The sequence below is a fragment of the Protopterus annectens genome, chromosome 10.part0, assembly GCF_019279795.1.
Source record: "Protopterus annectens isolate FY-2018-M chromosome 10.part0, PAN1.0, whole genome shotgun sequence".
In the NCBI taxonomy this organism is placed as follows: Eukaryota; Metazoa; Chordata; order Ceratodontiformes; family Protopteridae; genus Protopterus; species Protopterus annectens.
In genome coordinates this window covers 1,242,162,779-1,242,182,579 of record NC_056744.1, presented here as the reverse complement: position 1 = coordinate 1,242,182,579, position 19,801 = coordinate 1,242,162,779, and the positions used below count along the sequence as shown (strand labels likewise).

At 40.0% G+C, this 19,801-nt stretch overlaps 1 protein-coding gene across 1 annotated transcript in view; it reads right to left on the bottom strand.

The window, feature by feature from the left end:
* Window positions 1-19,801, bottom strand: part of LOC122814263 — a 170,731-nt gene that overhangs the window by 116,686 nt on the left and 34,244 nt on the right. Inside the window, exon 2 of the mRNA XM_044086857.1 lies at window positions 443-583. Within this exon, the coding sequence (XP_043942792.1) occupies window positions 443-583 (141 nt within the window). The remainder of the gene's footprint in view (window positions 1-442; window positions 584-19,801) is intronic.

Genomic DNA, 19,801 nt, shown 5'->3' with positions numbered 1-19,801 from the left:
ACAGCTCTGAGTGCAACAGTCTGTCAAGGAGCACAGTGTACTGCACCTGGGGCAGAGTACAGTGATATGAAAGCATGTTGACATGTAGGTCAGACCTAACAGTCATTCATTCTGCCTAATGATCAGCAAGAGTGGACTAGACACATGCCCTAAAAACCCAGGTCAGCTGTAGATAACTGCCTACTGACACTTACATCTTCCCCTCACCACCAGAGCAAAAGATGAAGTTCCTCAAATACATTTCCCCTGGAAATGAGACCCCCCAGGATGATGTGGGATACTAATACTGGACAGAATGGATGAATAAATGTGTTAGCAGAGTGGAAGGGAAGGTGTATGATCAAATGGTTTGTAAAGAGCAAAAAAATACTTCTTTGTTATGACCTTTAGCCCTTTAAGTTTCCACTTGCAATTCAGTACTAACCTCAGTGTTGACACTTACCTTCACAAAGCAATAGTAATGCCCAGAACTACTGTCATATCCTGCATGGACCAGCACAGCATACAGTCTATACTTGATAGCATCTCCTGTGGTGTCAGACATGTAAGGACGTAGGTTGATTACTTCAGGGTAGCTCACATTCTGGTGAGAAAGACAGAGAGAGAAAAAATGTTTAAAAATTTTCATCTGATATCATTATATTACAACTCCTAAAGCCAAAGTAACTATGAGAAGTAGTAACATGCATTGAGAAACATCATATATATACCTCTCTGACTGTCATATGCTAGCACTGCTGGACCTTTCAGAGAAATGTAGGTTCTAAGTTATTAAGTGCTAATAAAAAGAGCATACAGCAGAACTAAAAAATATGAACTGCAACCCAGAGATACTTTCCCAACATATCCTCTCTCATATAAGCATAACGAGCCCTTTCATAGAATTAAATATACTCACCACTGACCAGATTCAATGCATAAGCTCAGTCTATTTGCCCAAAGAAAACTGCAACAGACTGGAAATGGCATTGAGAGTATATATCAATTCAAAGCTGGACAGCATTTCATCCGTATTTATTCTATGGGCTAAATCTTGTTTGATGTCCCAGCAATTTTGTCTGAAGACTTAGATTTACAGCAAGGAAATATGACAATGGCAAATAAACACAAGTGCAAGTGTGTGCTCATGTTCATGTGTACATGCATGCACAAGTGTGTGTGTGCATGACTCTGAAAGCATGTGCGTGTGGGATTAAGGGTCACTGTGGTAGTATAAGTCCAGTTTAAACAAGAAACAGTACTATGCATACTTGGATACTATGTAAGGTACAACACTGTTGAACAGAACAAAATAACTTAGTAATAGTCACACGTTTGTCATGGTTTTGATATTAGAGACCTACCTTTGATTAAGTAACAGAAGGCTATAAACATTCTCAAAGTGGACAAACATGAAAGAAGGAGAAGACACCATGCTTGGAGATGGGCAAGACAGATGGAGACAACAATGGCCATATACAAGATGAGAGAATGAGGAAGTGAAAAAGAAACTCTCTGAGATAAAACACAAAGTTATCAGTTAGAGTCCATAGAAATCTGGCCTATGTGCTGCAGAACCCCTGACAAAAATCTTGAGCAGATCACTGGCTATATCAGAACTGTCTGTGGACTCTAAAACTGCAAATGTGGTACAACTGTACAAAGGGAAGCAGGAAAAATCGGAGGAATTAGAAGCCAGTTAATTTAACAACACTGGCAGGGAAAGCCATGGAGAGAATCTTGAGGAAGTGTGGCTGTATTTCTAGACAACAGCAATCTCTAGGATAGCAATCAAGAGCAGTTCATGGCAAAATGAGCTGTCAGTCAAACTTGCTGCAGTTTTACAGTTTATTTGGTACAGGAAACCAACAGACACAGTCCACCTGCACTACATCAAGGTCTGTGACTCCATCCCAAACAAGAAGATAATACATAAATGGGAGGGGCTGGAGTAATACTGGTACTGAGGAAATAAGCAGCTGTGTGTTTGAAAAGAAGGATGCAGAGGGTTGTGGTGAGAGGGATAAGTCAATAATTAGAAAAGAGACAAGTGGAGTGCCTCAGGGGGTCTGTCCTGAGTTTAGTACAGCTTGTTTGTCTTAGAGATATGTAAGGGACTAGAGAACAGGATCAACCCCCAAATAATGATGCAAAACACATGTACAGTACAGTAGATGGGAAGAAGTGTCCAAGGAAGGTTTTGGAAATGCTGACCATGTTGAGAGAAGAAAGGTGACAGCTGAAGTTCAAAGTAGAAAAATGCAAAGTACTGCACTTGGGCGACAGCTGTCCTGGTGTGAAGTATCAGGTTAATGAGTAGAACTGATGGTTAAAAAGCAGGAAAAAGTTCTGGGAGTACTGACTACCATTGTTTGACCACCAGAAGTAAAGTGAGTGCACAGTGATAGCACCAACACAATGCTGGGGTACATAATCAATGAAATAGACTCCAGAAGCCAAGAGACAATGTTTCCATCCAACAGGGACTTGGCCAGATCTCATCTTGAATACTGTATGCAGTTCAACATCCATACAGGAATAGAGATATCAAGTTGCTGTAAAGAAGACAGATTAAAGCCATTATAAAGATTCATGAGGTGGGAAAAGGAATAAGACTAGAGGAGTCAGTGCTCTTCTCAGCTGAGACTAGAAGAGGCAGAGGGGACTAATACTGGTATACAAGATATGTCAGGGAGATATGAAGGAGTCTTTCTAAACGGGAGGAACAGAAGGGAGAAGAGGGGCTATAGCAACAGATTGTAGGGATTAACTACTCCTTCAAACTCCCAAGAGTATTTCTTTACACAGAAGGTGCTGAACCCATAGAATGCAATATTGGAAAGAGATGTGACAAGGCCATCTGCAGACGCATTCACAATGGCATAGGGTACATGAAGATTGTGTAAGGGGGATGGTAGGAATGGAAGGGAGTTATGACATTAACTGCACTTAAAGGTTAAACTCAATAGGTCTGTCTCCTTCTGATATCAAGCAAATGTAAAGGAAGCATTGCAGAGCACAGGGGAGAGAAGTAAGCCAATTTACAGTGGCTGGCTGTTCCATGTGATGCTAACATTAACTGGATGGCATGGCTAAGAGTCTTTCCAGTTTGTTGACTGGAACATGTTCTGATTTATCATATCTGAAATTCATTTTGCCTGCCTATGTGCCATTTACAGATTTAAACATTTGTGAAAAGAGTCAAAATATAACCTTAGATGACTTTACTTTATCTTGTAAGTGCATGTAGTGATGACATTATAAATCATACCTGTAGATATTCTTCCTGTAATATATTCCATTTTCTTCAATGTAAAAAATAGAAATATGCATCTTTGTGGATGCCATTAATACAAACTCTGGCTGTCCTATATCTACAGTCCTCTCACAGCTCTGCTTATCTGAAACTTTCCCAGGAAAGGCTGGTACATGGAATATTGGTACCATACTGCTTGGTGCTTCTAATTTAATGATCACACTGACTTCTTCTAAATGAGATGAGGACTACAGTAGCTGTGAGTGACATGCCATTCTTACTGTACTAAACAGCCATAAACCTTATTCCTCTTCCAAGCCTTTTTCACCTTCACCTTCACTACTCTTGCTATACTGAACAGCTGTAAACCTCTTTCTCCTTAAATGTTTACACTGTACTGAACAGCCATAAACCACCGTCTCCTTCAGTGCTTTTACTGTACTGTACTGAACAGCTCTACGCCTCCTTCCCTTTCAATGCTCTTACTGTACTGCACAGCTGTAAGCCTCCATATCCTTCAATGTTCTTACTGTACTCAACAGCCATAAACCTCCATCTCCTTCCGTGCCTTCTTCCCCTTAAATGTTTATACTGTACTGAACAGCCATAAACCTCTGTCTCCTTCAGTGCACGTACTGTACTGCACAGCTATAAGCTTTCTCCACAGGGTTGCCAGATTTCCGACTGGCCGGGTAGGGACTAAAAAAAAAAAAAAAAAAAATAGGTCTTTCACTGTAAGTGAAGACTAAAAAAAAAAAAAAAAAATCTTCCACATCTTTAATGCGGAACATCACAGTTCCGCATTAAACAGAAGTAGCTCTGTGTTTATTTTTTATTTGATTGTCCCAGGCCAGTCAAAAATAAATAAACACAGACCTATTTCTGTTTAATGCGAAACATCACAGTTCCGCATTACACAGAAGTAGCTCTGTTTTGCGATGTTTTGATTGGCCCGTATACCGGTATACGGGCCAATCAAAAATCACTAAACACGGAGCTACTTCTGTTTAATGCGGAACATTGCAGTTCCGCATTACACAGAAGTAGCTCTGTTTTGCGATGTTTTGATTGGCCCATATACTAGCATACGGGCCAATCAAAAATCGCTAAACACGGAGCTTCGTTTAATGCAAAACGGCCGCATTAAACACAAGAAGCTCCATGTTTAGCAATTTTTGATTGGCCCGTATGCCGGTATACGGGCCAATCAAAAAAAAAAAAAAAAACAAAGCGGAGGCTGCCCGGGATTTAAACCGGCAGGGCGGGACTCGGGATCAGGCTGCTGATCTCGGGACAGTCCTGCCCAAATAGAGACGTCTGGCAACCCTGTTTCTCCCCCTTAAATGTTTACATTGTACTGAACTGCCATAAACCTCCTCCCCCTTCAGTGTTTACTCTACTTTGTTGCTGTATAACTGTATTTTTGCATACTGCAAGTGCTATTCTTTTGACTATAAGTGATTAATCTATGCTTCATTGTGAGTTTTTTCTTACTGAGTTCTTAACCTTAAAATTGAGTAGCATAGTCTAAATATAGGTCTGCGGCATCCAGAGCTTAAGCTACACAGTTTTAAACCCTTTTGAGGTATTCCATCTACAAGTTAACTGTTTTTTCTGCAAAAAAAAAACATTTTTAAGCTTGTGTTTTCCTGTTACTAGAGTAGTCCAGATACCAATTTGCTGTATCCAGGACTGTTTTGTAAGTTTCTGAATTCCCCAGAACTTTCTGTGTTAGAAGGAAGCCTTCCAGCTTATCAGTGGGAGTGGTAAGCACTTGGTAGCCTACCTACCACAAGAGGAGTGGTTTCTGGCTCTGAAATTGTAGTTTATTGGCCGTTTGGGTAGTTTTTCTATCGCTTTCAACGTTCTGGTTTAAAAGCCCGTGTTTGCGCGGATTTGCGATTGTTTAAGCTCTGCAGATCCTGTTTTGGCATCATGCAGACTATAAGAGCAAGAGAAAGGAGAAAGAGAGACTTTAAGTGCCTCCATTTTTATTTTTTCTGATTATACTGCTTCCTGCACTTGATTTAAGTTGTCTTTTCATTTAACTGCATTTATTTTAACTGTATTTGGTTTAATTTTGCTACACTCTGAAGTGTGCTAGCTTGCACTGTATTTAAAGTATTTTTTATCACTGTTTTAACTGTTTTTCTGCAAAAAAAAAAAAAAGTTCTCAGCTTGTTTCCTGCCTTTCCTGTTGCTAGAGTAGTCCAGTTACATATTTGCTGTATCCAATACTGTTTTGTAAGTTTCTGGGTTCCCCAGACCTTTCTGTGTTAGAAGGAAGCCTTCCAGCTTATCAGTGGGACTGGTAAGCACTAGGTAGCCTATCTACCACAAGAGGAGTGGTTTCTGGCTCTGAAATTGTAGTTTATTGGCTGTTTGGGCAGTTTTTCTATCCCTTTCAACTTTCTGGTTTAAAAGCCCATGTTTGTTCAGGTTTGTGATTGTTTAAGCTACGCGGATCCTGTTTTGGAGTCCTGCAGACTATAAGACAAACAGCAAGGAGAAAGAGTGACTTTAAGTGCCTCCATTTTGATTTTTTCTGATTATACCACTTTCTGCACTTGATCTAAGTCGTTTTTTCATTTAACTGCATTTATTTTAACTGTATTTGCTTTAATATTGCTACACACTCAAGTGTGCTAGCTCGCACTGCATTTAAAGTATTTTTATTACTGTTTTAACTGGGTTTTTTTTTGCAAAAACTGTTTTTCTGCAAAAAAAAAAAACCCAAAAAACAAACAAACAAAAAAAAGTTCTCAGCTTATTTCCTGCCTTTCCTGTTACTAGAGTAGTCCAGATACAGATTTGCTACATCCAGGACTGTTTTGTAAGTTTCTGAGTTCCCCACACCTTTCTGTGTTAGAAGGAAGCCTTCCAACTTATCAGTGTGACTAGTAAGCCCTTGGTAGCCTATCTATCACAAGAGGAGTGGTTCTTGGCTCAAAATTGTAGTTTATTGGCCGTTTGGGCAGTTTTTCTATCCCTTTCAACTTTCTGGTATAAAAGCCCGTGTTTGTGTGGGTTTGCTCACCTCACAGTGCCGCTAAACTGGGGTAAATTATTACTGGTGCCAGAAAGTCTGCTCTTTAATTTTTCCCTTAGATCTTGCTAGTTCTCTTCTCTCTCGCACTTTAATTAGCTTATTTGCCTAGCACTTCATCAGGCTTTTTGTAGCAATTATTGTAGCACACATAAGTGCTATCAGGACTAGACGTCCTATAAGGAAACAACTCCAGTACTTAATAATGATGACCATCCCTCCTGGCATGTCTAAAGGTCAGTTCCCTGTGCTTTCTCCTGTTAACCTGGTAAACTTGGGCATTCTGAGGCAGTGTAGCAACTGCCTCATGTACACAGACAACCCTCTGCTCTTACCTCCCAACACTCATACTTGTGAGAGATGTACGTATATTTCCAAATTGGAAGCCATGTACTCTCCAACCAAGACTGGAATAGCTGGTCAAGAAGAGAAGGTCAACACCTGCACCACACCATATGGAACAACTAGCCCTCCAGCTTGCCCAGTGCAATAATGATAGGTGACTCAATAGTGAGGCACACTGATTTCCCACTCACTAGGTTGAATAAGGAGAAAGTAACAGTCAGCTGTCTATCGGCTGCCAGAATCCAACACATAACACATGCACTCAGATATCTCCACAACAAGTACAAGTATGAGTCATTGTCCATGTGGGTGTGAATGACCTGAGATGCACCTCCCTGGACTATATGAAAAGAGACATGGTGGAGCTCTCATATTATGTGGCCCAGGCAGGTACAACCCTAGCCCTGAGCAGCATCCTACCGTCATCCAGAATTATACCGCAGTACAAACAGAAAATGACTGACCAGCAAATGGCTAGGTTTCTGGTGTCATTCTAAGGGGATCCAGAATCTGTCTGCTTGGGATGACATGACTGACAGACCTTGATGCTTTGCCAGAGATGGCCTGCATCTGTCACCCCTTGGTTTCTGGTACTGGCTAAGGCTCTTGCCACCTTATAGTGCCTTTTTAGGTGGTGTTCCAAAGACCAAATTACCACCATAACAGCTATAAATAAATTCAATCTGAGGGTCATGCTGCTCAACGCTAGAAGTCTAAATCTCAAGATGCAATGACTACAAACACTCCTCAAAATGGAGAACATCGACATTTGTGCTGTAATGGAGACTTGGTTTAAAGCAGCAGAAAGCACCCCTGTGCTACCAGGCTATAACTCATTCCACACCTTTCGGCCCCAGAACATGGACCAAAGCTCCAAAGGCGGTGGTGTCTCCATATTCATAAAGGATATGCACACCTCCAGACTAGTAGCCCAGAATAACGCGTCTGAGATACTCCAGGTACAACCAATATTGGGTAAGATGGCGATTCAGGTCATAGCCTGCTATAGGTCCCCAACCATGTCCCAAGACTCTCACTCCACATTCCTAAGCACCCTGGAAACTATTAAGATCCAACCCAATACTCTCGTACTAGGTGACTTCAACTACCCCTCCATCAACTGAGAAAACTACTCATGCACAAATGCACTGCCCCAACACTTCCTGGAATTCATCAATTCCAATGCCCTGGACCATCTCATTCTTACCCCCACTAGAGGAAGCAACATCCTTGACCTGGTTATTACTAACATGGCTAACCTTTGCTCTACACCAATAGTCAATTCCTCCCTGGTTAGATCCGACCGCAAACTAATCACCATGGAAACCCACATATCACCCCCCCCAAAGGTATCCACCATGAAAAACTTGTCCAAAGCTGACTTTGGACTCCTGAAAACAGAGGTGGCTAACTTCACAGCACCCATACCAATGGAAAATAGAGGCATGACTGCTGAATCATACACCAATACACTGTACGAACATGTACATAAATGCATGGAACTAGACATACCCAACAGAACCAATATGCTCTCTTCCAAAAAAAGGGAAACCAATCTGGTGGTTCCCTGCCATTAATAAACTCTACAACAGAAGGAAGAAACTGTTGCAGAAAAAGGTGAAATACCAAGACTGGAAAAATTCCCTTATTAACCTCAACAAAAAGTTGAGATCCCTCATTAACACCTCCAAAGCCAGCTATGAAGGCAGAATTGTGGCAGACACTATAAGCAACCACAAAGCCTTTTATAGTTATATCAAGTATTTCCACAGCAATACCCAGATTTGCTCTGAGTTACTGCACAATGGTACATCCTATACTGAGTCAACAGATATTGCCAACATACTGGCCAACAGATTCAGTACCAACTTTACCCTTCTCCCCCCCCAAAGGTCCAATCTCAATACTGGAAGAATGCCAGGCACCCAGCATTACTGCCCGACAATATTCCTGGCTGTGCTGTACATGAGTTTACAAAGTGAACTGACATCACATCTGTGTGCCCTGTTCACTCACAGCCTTACCTCAGGCTTTGTCCCCTACCGAATGGCACACTGCTACAGTCATCCCTCTCCATAAAGGAGGAGTGACTACAGACCCTGGAAATTATCACCCCATTAGCCTGATGAGTCTGATATGTAAGGCTGTGGAGTGCATCATCATGGACCTAATTAACAAGAATATATGGAATTTCCAAACTCTGGATCCCACACAATTTGGTTTTGTGAAAGGTAGATTATGCCTGCTCAACCTGGTTGACTTCTTTGAGTCAGTCACCAGAGCTGTGGATGAGGGTAAGGCAGTTCATACAGTCTACCTTGATCTGGCCAAGGCCTTTGATACCATTCCTCACTCAGGAAGTATTGATAAGCTCACCAAACTAAACCAAACAGGAGATCTTCACTGTGGGAGGTAACCTGCTTCTCATTTGGGATACAGCAGAATTTTACTACCTCCAAAAGAAGGAACAAATGAGTCAGTCAATGTAGGAGAAAGATGAATGACTTGCAGTAAAGGTAGAAGCCAAAATGAAAAACAAAATCAGAACAATGAAGATGTGGATACTTGGACCATGAAAACAGACAAAAATGATTTTGTAACTAAGAGTCAAAAAAGTAACTTACAAACCTCTGATAAGTAACTGTTTAAAACACAACTGTAGACCATGCCAATTATTTTCCAAAAGACTTATTATAGTGAGGGTCATATATAACCAACATGGGGACTCTATGCTCCAGACCAGAAGTGTATCCCTCACTGGTAAGATCAGACCATAAACTAATCTCACTGGATATTCAGATCCCGACCCTACCCCCTGCCCAGAAAACCACAGTGAAAAACTTCTCTAAAGCAAATTTCACACTCCTCAAACCGAGGTGGAATCCTTCAATGCCCCTGGGCCTGTGGAAAATATGGCCCAGACCACAGAATCCTTTATAAATGCATTCTATGAGCACCTTCAGGAATGCATGGATCATGCAATCCCAAATAAAACCAAGACCCAATCCTCCAAAGGCAGACGTCCTGTCTGGTGGACCCCAGCCATAAACAAACTATACAATAGAAGGAGGAAGCTACTACATGACAGAGCAAAATCCCAAAAAGGGAAGGCATCTCTGATCAGTGTTAGCAAAAAACTACGGGCACTCATAAAATCGTCTAAGGCCAGCTTCGAGAGAAAAATTGCACAGGACACTAAGGATAATCACAAGGCTTTCTTTAGTTATGTTAGGAACCTGGGTGGGAATTCCCAGATATGCTCAGAATTAGTCCAAAATGACAAATACACCGAACCCACAGACATTGCCAACATCCTAGCTGACAGGTTCAGCGCAAACTTCTCCCCTCCCCACCAAAAGGGCAAATATCTATCCCAGCAGAGTGCTGCCCCCCTGACATCTCAGATGCTCAGGTAAGAGCCGCCCTCTCCAAAGCAAAAAACACAGCATCAATGGGACCAGACGGTGTCCCGGGCTGCATCCTACATGAACTCCAAGAAGAGCTAAACCCAAACATAAAACTACTGTTCAATCTCAGCCTTACCACAGGATATGTACCCAAAGAGTGGCATACAGCAACAGTGGTCCCTCTCCACAAAGATGGTGCCTCAACGGATCCTGGAAACTATCGCCCCATAAGCCTGACTAGCTTGGTCTGCAAAGCTATGAAAAGGATCATCATGGACCTCATAAATAAAGATATTGGGGACCTACAGACACTGGATCCTACCCAGTTCGGCTTTGTTAAGGGCAGATCCTGCCTCTTAAACCTGGTCGATTTCTTTGAAACAGTCACCAAGGCCATTGACGAGGGGAAGGTGGTCTACACAGCCTACCTGGACCTCGCAAAAGCCTTCGATACAATACCCCACTCGGGCATTATAGATAAGCTCACCAGCTTAAATATAAACCCCTATGTCACTAGATGGGTTGCAAACTGGCTCAAGGACAGAACCCACATGGTTAGAATTGCTGGAGCCATGTCAGACTCCAAACCAGTTACAAGTGGCGTCCCACAAGGCCCGGTCCTGGGACCTCTCTTGTTCGGTATATATTTCTCGGAGGTACAGGCTAACACGGAAGGACTGTGGCTGACCAAGTTCGCAGATGACTGCAAACTGGGCACCATAATCGACTCTCCAGCCGACACAAGCATCCTCCAAAAGGGCCTCATAGAAACAGACAACTGGTGCCAGAGCCATGGCCTCAAGCTAAATGCCAAAAAGTGTATAGTTATCCCCTTTGGAAAAAAACAAAGTGCCCACAAATTACCACATAGGTGGTAATCCATTAAGTACAGAAGAAGTAATTAGGGACCTGGGGACCCAAGTTGATAGCAATATCTCATTTGACAACCACGTGGCCAAAGTGGTTAGAAAAACATTTTATATAGCTCACCTAATCATGAAGGGATTCACATCTAGATCAGGGGAGGTCATTGTGCCTCTTTACTCATCCCTCATCAGGCCCATAATTGAGTGCAATGCCCCTTTTGGGATGTACCTTACCGGACACCTGCAGCAACTGGAAAGACCCCAAAAGTACCTCACCAAGAGGATCAAAGGGCTCAAACAGATGCCATATGCTGCCCGGTTAAAGAAACTCCAGCTCTACTCAGTGGCATACCGCCTGCTCAGAGGCGATCTGTGCCTGACGTATAAAGCCATGTCCAACCCGGAATTAATGGACATGCTGCACCTCAGAAAATCCAAATACCATCGAGCTATGCGCTTGAGAGACTTGAACCTCAGCACTGAAATAAATAGGACATGCTGGAGGGACAGATTCATAACCCAGAGGCTCCCTTCACTCTGGAATAAAATCCCAGTCCAGGTTAGGCAGAGTCCCTCATTGACTCTCTTCAAGAGGAATCTTGATGAGTGGATGGGGGATCGTAGGTTTACCCCGGGTATCTCTTCTGTGTCACTGTTAGACAGAGGCACAGTATACTAACCTCGAAAAAGGGCATAGCAAAATTAATTTAAAATGGTTGGCGAAAGCCAAATACACTCTGGCTAGGCTTATAAATGCCCTAGGGCAGATAGCCTAGTATGAACCTATGAACCTATAAGAACCTTGTTCTTATACAACTCCATTCTCAAATCTTGTTTTTGCTGTTGTTATAGTAAGGCTTATAAGTATGAATCTTTTAGAAACGAGGCTTATTCTTCCACACAGACAGCAGCAGCAGTACTAATGAACTTCTTTGTAAACCTACAAAAGCTTTAAAAGATACTACACTACTTCACACATCAGCTGCAGCACAAAGTGTGGCAGCGCAAAACTGCCAAACCGTGTTATAGATGTTGATGACTTTACTTCACAATACCGTAAGTTTCAGTAAAAAAAATGAGCAAAAGCTATTAAAACTGTCAGATATTTTTAGACTCCTACATATTTTTTTAAATAGGTGTATATTAAACTGACTAAAGTTCCCAAGCGTTGCGAAAATTGTGGTCAGGACTCCAGTCATAACCATTTCTAATGTGTTCTTGAAATAGATTCAAGAAATTCACAGAAAAAATATTTTTTCCAGTAGGGATGACTTTAAGTAGTGGCAAGAGGGAGCAGGAATTTATTGGTGAAAATTAGTAATGGAACTAAGGAAGCAAATAACTAAGAAGGGAAAATTCATAAAGTGGGATAAGGCCAAGAAGAAGTTTGGACTATAGGTTGGAAACTGATTTCCTACTGGGGACTGATGTGCAAGCATATAAATAGTGATGACAGTATTAAATGAAGGATCAGCTATAGCTGAGTTTATAGCTAAGTCTAGAACAAAACTGTGATAAAAAAGTCACTTAGTAGTGCATATAAAGGAATGTATGGTAACTATAAGAATCAATCAGAAGAGGCCAAAAAATACTGTGAAATGAGAATGGAAAGAAAATACACAATGAAACAATGGGAGGATACTTCTGTGGCTCCTAAGTATGCAACAAAATCTAGCAGGTTTGGGATTTTTCTATGGAAATTTTTGAATATGTATTTTTATACCTGAAGTAGACTTCAGAGAAATTTTCCACAGGTAGACAGCAATTGTTCGAGGTATGATGGGAAAGAGATGGGTACCTGGGAACATTTTTTGGAAATGCAAAGAGTTGAAAGATTTTAGAAATTCCCTACAGAGTACTTTGTCAGAAATGTCAGAGGAGCAAATTAATTTAACTATGGATTTTATTTTTGAACTGAGCTTTAGAAACTGATTTGTGTAGGCACTGTAAGGCCCTATGAAGTTTAATGCTGTTGGCTGCAAAAAAAGCACTTTCTGAAAGCGGATGAACATCAGTTGCAAAACCAACCATAACAGAACTGTTGAATGTTGTTAAGGAGATAAAATAACTGGAGGTGGGATCATTAGAAAAAAAGAAGAAGTGAACTATAGAAATAAATGGAATCTGTGGGAACAATATGTACAGAATAATGTTCAGGAGGAGTGATATTTCAGGGAAGCCGGGACTTGAGCAACTCGCGTAATGTTAAACTGAATAAATGCCACAAATAAATAACTCTCATTGGCAGAAGATAAATCCCTGACTTTATTTACTTGGTACCAATGAGAGTTATTTATTTATGGCAAATATGTAGCCTGGATTGTTTTATAAAATGAATAATTGTTAAGACAAAAATCATATCTGTATAATGTATACAATAGAAAAATGTAAGAGTTTATTTTCTCTTTTATAGCTGAATGTGTACTCATGTCACTATGCAATATGTGATGTTAATAGAGATATTCTAAGAAAGAAATTCACCTCTTGAACTTAATTCTTGAGGCAAATTTCTTGACTCAGCTTCTCAGATACATTAACAACTTGATTATGATCTGCTACAAGTGGACAGGTGCTTCTAATTGTGGTAACCTGTTTTCACCTTCTAGAAAAGTCACGCAAAATGTGCAATCCCCATAATATAATACTCTTTAACAGCTATATTTTCAGAATTGTTTGTTCATCTTGACAGGATTTTTATTTAACATTTATTCTGTAAACACTACAGCAATTACTCGGAAAACCATGTAAGCCCTGACTATGGCCAGATGACCCAAGGTCAGCTAGTGACTAAAATGCTAGAAGGACAGGAAAGGGAGAGTGGAAATGAAAAACCAGTGCAGCACACCCACAGTGTGGCAAGGGAGGAGACATCAGCCCATTGCACTGGTAACATATGCTGCATGACAGATATAATACCTGTAACAATGGGCTTAATGATACTTCTGCTACTGAGTGGAGCTCCAGTTTCAAGTGATATCATGTAAAGTAGTGTGTATGGAGTTTCTGAAGGGCAGTTAGTTGTGAATCTTGCAATGCTGTGTTAGGGGACTGAGTTAGGTAGATCTGCTTGACCATCTAAGTGGTTCTCTCTCCCTATCACCTGATTCTTACCTCTAATGGAGGGATAAGGCTGATGAGGTCAGATGAGAAGAAAGAATGGGCCACAGGGTTCTCATCATTGGATGGGGATAGGTCTCAAATGGGAGGTAGCAGAACGCTGCCTAGCTAGGGCAGAAATGGATCATAGGACTCTCACCCTGATGTAGAATGACCTCCATGTACCCCAAGGGGAAATAGTAAACTCTGCTGATGGGCCTAGCTACTACATATTGGAAAGAGGAAAAAGAGTCAATTGGGAGAAGGTATAGAAGCCATTGTTTGCGTCAGGTGGATAGGGGACAAAACACAACTGGTAAATTGTAAAAGCACACAGAAAATTCAACACAGTACTAGGAACTGTGATGAAAAGCTTTAGTTAATATACAAACATGAAACTAAAACAGGTCCATTTTTAATTCTTGTAGCACTTTCACACCATGCAGGCCCTTCTTCAGCAAGAATAAAACCATTTAATGAGTCAATTATTTATCATCCATCCATCCTAAACATAATGATGTCAGTGCCTTAAAGGCACAGTTCTTAACACTGTTTTAATCTTACACGTTTCATTCAGTGCTGGTTTTATATCATCACAAAGGAGAGTAAGTAATTTATACTTACATACTTCTCTGACAATAATAAAGCTTTTAACTGTGGTTTCACATACTATGTAGAATGTTCTACATATTTTTGGATCTATGGACTTGGTGCTATTCCTGGAGGCAGTTTCAATGAATTTAAGTCATTACATCCGAATGACGCCTCCAGATACATCTGCACTTAATTCCTACTGATGCCTCTAGGCATCAAATATTGCTTGTTCATATTTGCATCAATAATTCCTAAACCATACTATGTAAAAGGTTTTAAAATATTTAATCTTAAAGATTACACAATGGCAAACTCAAATGCATTAATATTTAGCCTCTGTCTAGTGCAGGTAAACAGATATTAACTGTTGTTTTTATTATATTAATTTGTATAGATATCATTTCCACATTTTTCTAAATATCTCAAGAATCAAGTTAACACAGACAGTACTCCTTAGTCTCATATGAAAGCTTTCAGCTAATTGAATAAAATGTTGCTGACAATATGTGTGTAACTTGAGTGCTTGCTGAGATATTGTAGGATGTTTACAAAATATTGCAAATCTAGTAGTTACTGTGTTGACTGTGACTTATAAAATTCAGTTTAAGGCCTAAAACCTATAGAATACTACCACTATAAAAATAGTTTGTGCTGAGGAGTTTGACATTTATACTTCTTCCATAAACCCTATGGTTCCAGAGATATGAGATATGAACATTTGTTTGAAATGTGAGGACATAATTTGACTCTGTCGAAAGGCTAAGGCTCTGCCCATTGGAAGTTACAGTTCAAACTTCCTGAGCTCCATTGATATGAATGAGTTAAACTGTAAAATCACCCCTTAACACAGTACAGGTTTTCACATACACATTTCTTAACTGAACTAGAGTCCTAAAGATGAGTGGCAGGTCCATCACAAAACAACAATGCAAAACCAAAAGCAAATGTGGCAGTCCCAGCAGCAGCATTTTCAGGCTGTGTAACCATAAGTAATGAAATAATAACAACCCTAGTATCTACAAATAGGAACTATGAAGCTTTGTGTCACAGACCTTATTGATCTTGCCTCCGAAGGAGTCAAAGCGCTTGAGGCAGATAGCCAGCACATTAGAAGCACGATGGATTGTAAAGTATTTAGTTGCGGATACTCTCTTTTCACACCTAGAAGGAAGCAAAAAAGTCATTCCTTGGTTAGAACAAAAGAAATAATGTGAGACCAGAAACAGACACAAACCTAATGAATTATAGTCTAGGATGCAATATGAGAACCCTATGGCCATTCCTCATATCTAATAAAATGCATATTTAAAACCAACCACAAACCATGAAAATGCTACCAATTTTACAGACAAGACACCATCAAGATATAATATTTCAGTCTGCGTGTATGGCAGAATCACATTTCTCCACTGGATTATTGATGGTTTGTACAATATGCTAAAAAACAGTCTTTGTCTGATACAGTCATGTCATGTCTTTCTCAAATTATTATATGCAAAGGTACTAGTCCCAAGAAAGCAAGCAACAGTCACATCGAAAGCAAGAAGTAAAGGGGCAGCCAGAAAGGCAGAGTGACTTCCAAAATTAAACTAAATTACAATCAAAAACTCTTATCCTAATAATGAAGCCAGCTTCACCTTCATTTTAGTCACCAGACAGCAAATAGTCTAGATATGTTGCATACAAGGTATTTGTCAAAGTTCAGTCTTGTTTACTTTGCAGTTCATTTAATTATGTGAGTACAATGGCCAAAAGTATCCTTTTCAGGATACTTAGAATCTGTTAGAATTAAAAGATAACAATAAAAGCATAAAAAGGAATCAAAATATATATGAAAATTATTTATACATGTTAAAATATCCATCAGATAATGTATGGGTTTAAGTTTAATTTGGTATGCTTGTTAATAAAACTTGCATAAGGTTAGTAACAAAGTCTGTAGCCAGATCCAGATAGCCAGGGTGGATGGGCCGGCCCCTGCCAATAAGCTTACTACCCCTTTCAAAGGAGAATACCAGATTTAGCAGAGAGGATCTACGTTTTACAAAGCTCAATTTGTATTCCCCCCATTTCATTACTTATGAGTTTGGTGATAATGCAGGTCACAACCTCACATATAATGCTAGTGAAATGTATGGTTCTGTAACTGACTGAATGTTATGGTACATTTGTGACAGTTTCTAAAAGATGAGGATATTATCAGGACAAACAAAGTTACTTTTTTTGATCTCATAACTTTTATTCAAATTCCAAGAAATTGTACATAATATAATCCATAAAACAATAAAATAACATTATACAATTTCCAATTATGCAAATACAAAGGAGTGAACATTCTATGCGATTTTATGCAAACTGTGCACAAATATTCTTTCCATATTTCCATATCCATTGCAGAGTCTGACCATTTTTTAAGTTTGTACTGCAATTTATGAAATACAGCAGAGCATCTATTGGCATGCAACTCTTTCAGTTTATAAACATATATGAGAGAACCATGGTAGCTACTGTCCTGATCCATAGTAATTCAATGACCTCTAAATCCCCTGGCAATAAATAAATGCCAAAGATATAATACTCAGTCTTAGTGGAGGGAGGCAGATGGATTTGTAAGGGCCATTCTATACCATGCAGTACCTTGTGCCATAATTCTTGAGCATATGGACAAGGCCAAATAAGATGGAAATAGTTGGCTCCCAACTTCTGACAAAACCATAATTTATTCATATAGGCTATGCCACTAGCATACAGATTAGAACATATTAAAAGCCAAATGTGTAACGTCCTGGCCATAGCATATTGAGACAGGGAGGGCCATCTGTGATCCTGAATTATTCTTAGGCATGTTGCCCAGTCAGGCTGAGTAATCCTCACACTTAACACTGTATTCCATTTAGAGAGAGAATCCCATCAGAGGACATTGTGTTATACTGACCAAGGATTTATAAATATATCCACTTCTATACAGCTTGAAACTTTGTGTCTCAAATATGATGTTAAGCTGCAAGATAGATTTCAGTATACTTTCATAGATTTGATTAGGGCTCATGGAAGATAAACATGACCATAATTGGAAATACTGCAACCAGTATAGTACTGTGGCTGGATATTTCAAATATAACCTGGTCTCATGCATAAAACTGACTTGTGGATGAATTCCTTATCTCATAGATATATAAGATCCCTACACTGACCTATTTTTTCCATCATACAGGGTTGTCTGTAATTCTTATAGTGGGTGGGCTCCATATGAAGGAACTTAAGGACATTACTGGGTTCCTAGCTTTTTTTTTTTTTTGGCCTAATAAGTCTAACCATTGCCTTATGCCTCCAGGATCCTACACTTTACATGAGATTATGATAGTATGGGCCACAGATACCAGGCTTTACAGGTGTAATGCAGTATCAAACCACACAGGCTTTAGGAGATCACTTGCTCTCATGTAAGATCCTGTGATGGTGGCTTTCCAACAATGGACCAAATCTGGAAGTCCAAACCTCCATTTGCTTTGTGTACATATAGTTTATTTCTATGTATCCTCAGTTTTTTTTCCATCTCACATAAAGTCACATATATACTGCTGGGCTTTCCTTCACATACAGGGAGAAAAATAACACAGAGTAGGCTCCATACAATAAATATAAAATTGGATAAAAAGAACACAATAATAGCCTGAAGCCTACTTGTAAAATGAGGATGTAATTGTTTCCATTTGACAATAGATGCCTCAAGTTGTCCAAGAATACGAAGTATATTTGCATCCACCGACTGACCCAAATCAGAATTAACCTTGACTCCTAAATTTCTGGATCACTCTAATGGTTAGGGATGCAGTTAGATGCAGGTTTGCCACTCATGGTTCTATTAGATAGAAGAGTTTTGTCTTATATTTAAAGAGCAGCCCAGTAGACTCAGATAGCCTAACTCTGTCAGAATGGGTACAACCTCCCTGTTGAGCCATATTATGCAATTACCTGCAAACCACATAGTTGGGGGCATAACCTATGCTTTAATATAATGCTAGAAGTGGCAAATTTTGCCATCAGATACTTGTCGATAACAGATGCTGCCAATATAAAAACAAGAGATGGGGGAGAGTGCCTGTGGCAGGTGCCATGGGCTAATGTTATAGGTGTTAATAGAATGCCATTTGTATACATCTGGGCTATAGGACTGCAGTTCTAAACATTAACTCTGTTAACAAAGGGTATAGGAAAATTACAGAATGTCATTGCCTCCCAAATGAAAGCCCAGTGGATGGTGTTGAATGTTTTGTGGAAATCAATCAATAGGGCTTCTGCTTCCTTAAGTTCCAGTTGGCATATTTGCTATATATTCAATCATATTCGAATAGAATCTGGTCTGCCTTGTCTGGCCTTGATAAACTCCAGGTGATTTTCAGGTACTGTGAATGTCATTATCTTCTCTAACCTCATAGCAAAAATTTTAGTAAACATTTTCAAGTCTGTGTTAAGCAAAGATACTGGTACATAATTCCCTGCTCTCTCTCACTCAAAACAGTAACACGGAGAAGGTTCTCAACTCACCCACCACTGCATATGCACATAGTACTACTACTCATACACACACCACTATTCATACACATAAGTATGCATCAAACATGTAAATTCACATACGCAGTGGTTCTCTAGAAAAACTTACCAAAACACCAGAGATCTCCAAAATACAAGTCTGCTAACACAGTCCCCACAGCACCCATGACACATAGCAACACCAGTATCTCACCCACCAAGCCCGTAACGAGTAACACTCAAAAACCAAGTTTTCTTGTCATTGGAGATTCAGTAGTGAGACACACAGATGTCCTACTCACCAGGTTGGACAAAGAGAAAGTCACGGTCATCTGCCTGTCTGGTGACAGGATTTGTCAAATCACACATGCACTCAGGTCTCTCAGCAACAAGTATCATTATGAATCTGTCATAGTTCATGTTGGTGTGAATGTGTGAATGACCTGAGACATACCTCAATGGACTATATGAAAAGAGACATGGTTGAGCTCTCTGAGTATGTGCTCCAGGCAGGTATGTCCCTAACCTTGAGCAGCATACTACCCTCACCTACAATAATGCCACAGTATAAACAAAAAATGATTGATTTCAATCACTGGCTCAGTTTTTGGGGTCATTCACAGGGGATCCAGTTCCTGTCAGCCTGAGAAGCCATGGTTAACAAACCTTGCTGCTTTGC